At 44.1% G+C, this 9,163-nt stretch overlaps 1 protein-coding gene across 1 annotated transcript; it reads left to right on the forward strand.

The window, feature by feature from the left end:
* The first annotated feature begins 2,946 nt into the window (after nucleotides 1–2,946).
* On the forward strand, nucleotides 2,947–4,752 carry LOC114663107 (general transcription factor II-I repeat domain-containing protein 2-like). The gene has a single exon (XM_028816867.1). The coding sequence runs from the start codon at nucleotides 2,947–2,949 to the stop codon at nucleotides 4,750–4,752; it is 1,806 nt and encodes a 601-aa protein (XP_028672700.1).
* Nucleotides 4,753–9,163: the final 4,411 nt, after the last annotated feature.

Consider the following 9,163-nt stretch of genomic DNA (forward strand, 5'->3'; position numbering starts at 1 on the left):
ATTGGATTAGGGGTAACGGCGGGACTTACCTGGGTACCTTTTCCCACATTAAACTTTTGACATATTGCACAGCGTCTGCAAAATTGCTCTGCATATGTAGAGAAACCTACAGCTTCCCAATGTTTTTCAACATCTCGAACCATGGCATCTCTACCTGCGTGATCGAGGCCATGGGCGATTTTTGCCATTCCTGGGAAAGAGGCTTTTGGGAGAAAAGGTTTGTTAGTGTGTTTATGAGTCCAGACTCCATCAGAGAGGGACCCTTCTTTGGACCATTTTCTCCTTTCGATATCCGTGGCTGCACTCTGTAAAGAAATAATTTGATTATCAGGGTCCTGGTCATCTCTCTGTTGGAATAAAGAAATTGGTGTGTTATTATATGCAGCCTCTTTAGCAAAGTGGTCAGCTAATTCATTTCCTTTGCTAACAGGATCCTGTTTTCCTGTGTGAGCTTGACATTTAACAATCGCTAGCTTCGATGGTTTGGTTATAGCTTCTAAAAGGGATTCGATCAATTTCTGATGTTGGATGGGTTTGCCAGTACTGGTCTTAAATCCCCTTAGTTTCCATAGTGCTCCATGATCATGGCAGACTCCAAAAGCATACCTGGAATCCGTATAAATTGTTACGATCTTCCCTTCAGACAGCTGACATGCTCGAGTGAGTGCTACGAGTTCAGCTGCTTGTGCACTCAAGCTTGATGAAATTCGATTTGCTTCCAGCAGGCGGTCCCCTTGGACCACTGCGTAACTGGTTGAGGGTGCTCCATTTTTCAATCGCAAGGAACATCCATCCACAAAAATCATTTCTCCAGTTTCTAAAGGTGTTTCCTGTAGATCTACTCTAGGTTTTACAACCTTTGCTATTTCATCATGGCAATTATGTGGTTCTCCTTCGTTGTTAATTGGGAGAAGAGTGGCTGGATTTAAAGTGGAGCATCTTTCAATTGTAACATTTGACAAAGTACAGAGTACATTCTGATAGTGTATTGCCCTAGCAGTAGTGAGATGTGAAGTTTTGGCTTGTACTAGGATAGAATGTACAGTGTGAGGCACAGGGGGCTCATGAGAACTACATCTGTGCTTGCTAATACAGCTTCTGTTGTTGCAGCCACAGCACGAAGACACGGAGGAAGTGCTGCGGCCACTGGATCCAGTTTTTTAGAAAAATAAGCCACCGGTCTTTGTTTATCTCCGTGTTGTTGCATCAGTACTGCATTCATAAATCCCTGCTTTTCGTCCATGAACAAAGTGAATGGACGAGAATGATCAGGCAAACCAAGCGCGGGCGCAGATAGAAGAGCAGTTTTTAGGTCACAGAGAGCCTTCTCAGCCTGTTCATTCCATTGGACCTGGCCAGAAAGGGGGATGCCAGGAGTATTAGCCAATTGTTGCAACCGCTGCGCTCTTTCAGTAAAATTTAGAACCCACTGTCTGCAGTAGTCCAGAATACCTTAAATAGACATAACCTGTTGTTTTGTGACCGGTCTAGGAAGATTTTGGATGGCTGTAATGCGATCGCTAGAGAGAGCTCTTGTTCCATACGTAATGTCATGACCTAGATATTTTACAGTTGTTTTGATTAGCTGCAGCTTAACTTTAGAAACTTTATGGCCATTGTCCCCCAAAAACAGCAACAATTTATGGGTATCTTTTGTACAATCTTCTTCCGTAGCGCTACATATCATTATGTCATCTACATACTGTATCAATGTACTACCTCTGTTCGGCCAAAAGCCTTCTAAATTTTGGGCAAGAGCTTGTCCATATACACAAGGGGCTTCAGTGTATCCCTGAGGCATGACGGTCCATGTCCAACGGCGGTTTTGGAAAGTAAAAGCAAACCAAAATTGAGAATCAGGGTGTACAGGGATAGAAAAGAAAGCATTAGCTAGGTCAATAACGGAGAAGTACCGAGCGGAAGGAGGGATAGTAGAGAGGATAGTGGAAGGATTAGGGACGATAGGGGCCCTAGGGAAGATGGCAGAATTTACTTGTCGCAAGTCTTGTACGAAACGCCATGAACCGTCAGCCTTTTTTACAGGTAGAATGGGGGAATTGACTGGAGAGTATTCAATTGGAATAATGGCACCGCGTTTGACGAGATCGGAATGTACGGCGGAGATGCCAGCCTCTGCTTCAGGAGACAGAGGATATTGGGCACGGTGCGGGTGGAAGGAGGATTTCGGGTGGATCACCAGAGGCTCACAATGGGCTATCCTTCCATAATCATTCTTTCCCTGGGACCATAGTGAATCAGGGAGCATAGAGAGCCAAGAAGGGAAAGTGGTTTGCAATGAACAAGCAAAAGAGGAAGGACGGCACAAAGCGCGATGTATTAAACAATCAGTTTGAAACACCACTTTAGTTATTAAACGGTCAGGAGTATCAAAAATACCTGGAGTAACTTGTAACCAGTCTGTTCTTTCAAGGCATTTTTCTACCCATGGTCCTATTTCCCCCCATTTAACAGTACGTGATTTAGCTAAGGAAATATGAGGCACTGAGCCGCCAAGATAAAATATATGCTGTGAGCATGTAAGATGAACAGAAGCAGCTGCCTTTGTGGATGAAATAAAAACACAGGAGATGTGAAGGGTTTCGGGGTGAGTACCAGAAGTAAGGAAAGATTCTAGCCAGGGGGTGTCTACTTCTATAGCACAGGTGTCAAACTCTGGCCCGCGGGCCAAATTTGGCCCGCCGTGTAATTTCATTTGGCCCGTGGGGCAATATCAAATTAACATTAGAGCTGGCCCACCGGTATTATACAGCGGCGGTGTTGCTGTAACACCGCATTCACTGCAAATACTACAAATCCCATAATGCTCTGCGGTTGTTTTGGCGCGCCAGCTTTGTGTCAGTAGATTTCTAGCAAGCAGCGTTCTTTCCAGACGTGCTGCGGCCCAATACTACAACTCTAGGTGTCACTGTTTTACCCCTACCAAAAATGACGAAAAGGAAGGGAGAAAACAGAACTTTTCGGGACAGGTGGGAGACAGAATATATGTTTACGTATCTGAAAGACAGACCTGTTTGTCTCGTTTGTGGAGCCAACGTGTCGGTACCTAAGGAGTACAACCTTAGGCGACACTATGAAACGAAACATCAGGACATGTACAAGGACCTGGACACGACTCAAAGGAGCCAGAAAGTAGAGGAGATGAAGAGAGGGTTGGTTTCACAACAAAATATGTTCAAAAAAGCCACAGCACAAAACGAGGCTGCTGTAAAGGCGAGTTATATCGTGGCAGAAGAAATCGCCAAATCAACCCGATCCTTTAATGAGGGAGAATTTATTAAAAAGATAATGCTGAAAGTTTGTGACCAAGTGTGCCCAGAGAAAAAACAGGCCTTTTCAAACGTAAGCCTGAGCAGGAACACAATAGCGGAGCGCATATGTGATCTTGCCACCAATCTGCATGACCAGCTGATGGAAAAGGGGAAAGATTTTGTTTCTTTTTCCCTCGCTGTGGACGAGAGCACTGACGCGTCTGATACTGCGCAGCTGTCAGTCTTCATCCGCGGTGTCGACTCAAAAATGTGTGTTACGGAGGAGCTTTTGGGATTTAAATCCATGCATGGCACAACCACAGGGACGGACATTTTTGAGGAGGTTTGCAAATGTGTAACTGAAATAAACCTGCCGTGGGATAAACTCGTGGGATTAACCACTGATGGTGCGCCAGCGATGAGTGGTAAAAAGAATGGTCTGGTGGGCAGGATGCGTGAAAAGATGCGGGAAGAGAACTGTGCAGGTGAGCTATCGGTTTATCACTGCATTATACATCAAGAGTCACTGTGTGCTAAAGCCCTAAAGATGGAACATGTTATGACCACAGTAACACAAGTTGTTAACTTTATAAGAGCCAAAGGTCTGAATCACCGCGAGTTTAAGTCTTTTCTGGAAGAGTTTGGTTCGGAACACACAGACGTGCCGTATCACACAGAGGTGAGATGGTTAAGCCGCGGAAAAGTACTGAACAGATTTTTCGAGCTGCGTGAAGAAATATGTCAGTTTCTGCAAAGCAAAGGGAAGGACACAGCAGAACTCCAGGAGCAAAAGTTTATGTGTGAGCTGGCCTTTCTGTCTGACATCGCAAGCCATCTTGATGCGCTGAACCTGCAGCTACAGGGGCGGGGCCGCATCATCACCGAGATGTACTCGTCAGTGAAAGCTTTTAAAGCTAAACTCTGCCTGTGGGAGAATCAGCTGCTGCAAGGAAACCTTGGCCATTTCCCCTGTTGCCAAACCATAAATACGCAGATCTCTACTGCCGTGTGCGCACAGTTTACTGAAAAACTCAGTGTACTCGGCGCTGAGTTTAACCGACGATTTGGCGACTTTGATGGTCAGAAATGGAGATTTGAACTGCTTAGTAATCCCTTCGCAGTCGATGTGGAAAAAGCACCAACTAACATTCAAATGGAGCTGATTGAACTCCAGTGTGATGACACGCTGAAGTCAAAGTATGATGCTGTTGGCGCCGCACAGTTTCCACAACACATCCCTGACACAATGCCTCAGCTCCGCACCCAAGCTGCTCAATTGCTCTCCATGTTCGGCAGCACTTACCTATGTGAGCAACTTTTCTCCTCAATGAAGATGACGAAAACATCTCACAGGGCACGTCTCACTGATGAACACCTTCGTTCGATAATGAAGGTTGCCTCAGCTCAAAGCCTGAGCCCCGACACTGATGAACTAGCATCCAAGAAAAGATGCCAGGTGTCTGGCTTGAACACACCATGTTAGATCAGTGTGTCGCAAACTGAACAGTAAAAAGGCCTGAATGATTGATTTATGTATTAGCCAGTGGAAAAAGTTAATGTTGATATTTAGCAAATTGAAAAGAGGCATTCATTTTTTATTTAAATGTTATTTAATATGCCATTGATGTTTCTTCGTTTGTTCTTTGACAGTTGATTTTGCACTATTAAGTTAAGTTAAGCTATAAGCATGGCTTGTTCCATATTCAGTGTTAAAGCAAATCAGTGTAGCAAACTGAGCAAAAACATTTTATTCATGCACTCTTCTCTTGCTACTTCAAGGCTTGAATGTTTGATTCATTCATTATTGTTATTTTGTTTTCAAATGTATTTATTAGCCTGTGGAAAAAAGTTTATTTTGATATTTACCTCAGAAGGCTGCAAATAGAAAAGAGGCATTCAATTTTTATATTTAAACATGAAACTCGGGTTTGCATGTCATTATAAAGTTATATAAGCCTTGCTTGTTCAATTTTCAACGCAAAACTTGTTTGGGTGCCTATTAAAAGGTAATTTTTTTCAACCTTGGCCCACGGCTTTGTTCAGTTTTAAATTTTGGCCCACTCATTATTTGAGTTTGACACCCCTGTTCTATAGGGAAGTATTGGGCAGTACAGTGTAAAATGTCAGGGGCCTGTAAATTGGGAAAGAGACAGGGGGAAAAAGAGTGTAGGGCTTTGAGGAGAATGATGTGTGGGGAAATATCTAAAGTCCAAGCTGCAAAAGAGGGTTTGGGGTAAGGGGCAATTTGACACAACAACTTGGGGGTAGAACAGAAAAAACCTTTGTCAGTCATAGAAATAGAAAGAGAAAGTTTTGTCATGAGATCTCTTCCTAAAAGGTTAACTGGACAGAGCTGATTTAAAAGAAAACGATGCAGTAAGGTATGTCCGTCAGGACGTGACTGGACTTGAAGAGGTTTTGATACTTGAAGAAGGTGAGGTTGTCCAGAAGCAGTAAGCACAGTAACAGTCTCGTTCGAGGCAGGGACCTTTGCCAGCGAGAGGGTAGATCGAGTGGCACCAGTGTCGATTAAGAAAATAGTCTCAGTGCCATCAACGAACAATGTCAGTAAAGGATCAGTCTCTGAATTATGGGTGAGCAAAGGTAGTTGAAAAGAGTGGCTGGAGGTCCCTGCGTTTTCCTATGGCCAGTATTGTTGGTCAGGGGTGTCAGAAAAAACAGGTGGAATAGGGGGAGGCGGGGGCTGTTGCTGTCTGTGAGGGCACTCCCGACGAAAATGTCCAGTTTCACCACAGGCGTAGCAAGAGTAGGAATTAACATTGGGATTAAAGGGAGAGGGAATAAAAGGATTCTTATTGTGGTCAACAGGAGGAGCTCCAAAACCACCTCGTCCTCTTCCTCGTCCCCTTCCTCTAAGGCCATATCCTCGGCCTCGGTCAGGAGTATTCCTGGTATAATAGTTCATCTGTGCTGCCAATAATTTGGCATGAGAGTCCGATTCCTTCTGCTTAGTTTGTTTTTCGGCATGTTCAGCATGTCGTTTGACTTCATCAAACGCGGCACTTTCCCACCCAATACAGGAAGTGCGGACCTTGTTTTGTATATCAAGGCGCAAACCGGAAACAAAAGGTGGAACTGCAGCTCGGGTGCGGTCATCAACATTTTCCAAGCCCGAGTGATTAGCCATAAGGTCTTGAATCCTATGTGCCCATTCATCAACCATCTCGTCTCTCTTTTGTTTTGCAGCAGAAATAAGGGACCAGTCCGTTCCTTTTTTATATTTTTCTGCAATATTTTGTCTCAACGCCTCCCATTGTGGGTTAAATTCGCCTTCTCCACCAATCCCCTGTCCTCGAGTTAAAGCTGGGTTCCATACCCATGGAACGTCATTGCGGACACCCCTGCAAACAGTGGCCCATGTGGTCCCAAGCTTTCGACGAAGTACCTGGGTCCATTCAGTAGCGTTAGGCTTATACATGCTATCTAACTGATCAAGTTGTTCAACAAATTTTAGTCCTCCTACTTCCTTTGGATCTGGAAGTGCATTCACGACATCCTTTAGTTCTTGGATGTCCCAGTTCCGATTTATCATAACTGTTGTGGGATTTTGGGGTCCGGCTGGATGGGCAGGGTTATAATGGGGATTGGGAACTTCTATTAAAGGGCAAGTAAGTAAAGGTGAAGGATTTGGAGAGAAAAAAGTTGGAGCTGGTTTGTGAGTGGAGGTTTGACTTCGAGTGCATTTGGAGACGGGGGTTTGTCTAGTACGGGGTGGGTCATAGTGATCTGTGCCTGGGGGATCATCGGGGGAAACTTCTGCCAGTTGTAGTGTAGGGGGGGCAGTCGGAATGGGGGATAGAGGAGGGGATAATGGAGGTGCCTGAGGTTGGTACTGAGGAGAGGAAAAAATAATAGGATAAAGGGGGTCTTTATTTGGATTATTCTTCCTTTTCCTCCCGTCTGCCTGTGGTTCAGTGCCTGTCTGAACTTTCTGTAATGTAATTAATAATTCCTCTTTCTCCTTTTTAGCCTTTCCCTCATTTGCCCGCAACAATTCATTCTGTTTCTGTACTGCTTCTAAATTCCTGTCTTTTATTACTAATTCCCATCTATCGAACATATCCATTCGATACGGTCCACTATTATAACAACCCTGCTTATTCCTACACAGGATCTTCCTAGCTTCCTGTATTTCACTTGCATCTCCTGTCCCCTCTATCGGCCAACGCCCACCACTCTGTCTATTCCATTTCCTACATGCCTTCTTGAAATCTAAACCTGTCTTCTTTTCTATAAATTTCCTAGGAGACCCATTTTTACGGGGCGTCTGTTGATCCTCCGAAAATAATTCTTCCAGCATTAATGATTTTGATCCCCCTGTGCGGCGAATAACAGGCTTACTGTTATAAGTTCCCATTATGTCCCCTTGCTCTTCCCGGGTCCTGTATTTAATTTTCCAACTATATACTGATTCGTCTAATCCCTTGTACGTATGAATCAGCGAGGTATTAAGTGTGCCACTCACTATTCCCTTACTGTTCCCTTCTTTAGTCCCAAGGGGAGACACCCAACTATCGGTCCTGTCCCAGTTCCCAGGAGAACACGGTATTCCTATTAGTATGTAGATTTATTTATTCCGTCCTAACAGCAAACCTGCAATCTGTGCTCTTTTTCTGTTTTTGTTTCCATATATATATACCACCCCGTTACTCGTCCCGTTAGCCTGTCCGCTCACATCCCCGGATTCCAGCTCAGGTGACTTCGTGTCCGATTCGGTTCAGCAGAATACTACATCAATACGTCCAGCCGAGTCTAGGATATGGGTGAGGCCAGTATCCTTTCGTCAGACCTTTCGTATGCGTCAAACTGCTTGGGTCAAGTCTCCATCACCTTAAGCAACCCGTTGAGATATGAATATGACTAGACGGTCAACAGGAAACTCGCCCTCCCGTAATTTAGAAAATAAAAAAATGTTCGGAAATTCCCCGGTGCTTACCCCAGCCTGGAAGTGTGCAAGCTCTGTCTGGAAATCCGTTCAGTCACCGTGGATGTAGCAAAGAGGAGACCAGGGGCTCCTCATGCAAGAACTCTTTCAGGACAGGGCAGTCCTAACTTTTGCCGGAGCTGCATGCTCTGCTGCCGGAGCTCAAGTTGATGGCAGTCCGCTGGTAAGACGGATCACTGAAATGGTCTCGCTGGAGGAGTCGACCGGCCGTCTCTTGCCCCACGTCCAGGCGCCAAAAAACTGTGGACACTTTTTGTGACTGAAGACAGAGAAGAAAATTAAAATTAGTAAAAACCTTTTATTGATACATACCAGACAAGGGTAAAATGACAGAGAAATACAGTCCTAGGACACCGCACTTCATCTGCCTCGAGCGCAGATATCCTTGCTCTTTTATACCTTTCTAGTCTCCTGATCGTTGGCCACGTAAGCAATAAAAATAGCGTCCTGACTCATTTTGTATTATTCCAATTGGTAAAGTCTTTACCCTAAAGGTATATTTTCTTGTCACACACATCATTGAAAGAAAACTTCCAGAAAGTATATATGCTTTTTGTCACGTACGCAAAACACAAACAAGTTTGATCATTCTGTTCTATTTTCTGTACTTACACACATACATTTTGTTCAATTACATCATTTTATGTTTTTACAAGTTCCTAATCAAGAAATCACTGGGCTGCCTGTTCAGAAAGTGTGCATTGAAAGATTCTGCCATTTTAGAGTGTTGTGGAGATATTTTTATGAGTGTCCTCCAGATCTGGTTTTGAGATTTCTCACAATATTTTTGTATGGTGTGTGCTCTACTCTGAAGTTTGCACTGCGATGAAACATTCTTTAATATTGTCCATCCTCTGTCTAGGTATTTTATACTCTTTGGTAATTTCGTTGGATTCATTCTGTTATTATTAAAAGCTGAGTATCAGCT

The sequence above is a fragment of the Erpetoichthys calabaricus genome, chromosome 12 (assembly GCF_900747795.2).
Source record: "Erpetoichthys calabaricus chromosome 12, fErpCal1.3, whole genome shotgun sequence".
NCBI lineage: Eukaryota > Metazoa > Chordata > Cladistia > Polypteriformes > Polypteridae > Erpetoichthys > Erpetoichthys calabaricus.

Coding starts and splice junctions, on each gene's coding strand:
- LOC114663107 (XM_028816867.1), top strand. CDS start 2,947: ATGACGAAAAGGAAGGGAGAAAACAGAACTTTTCGGGACAGGTGGGAG.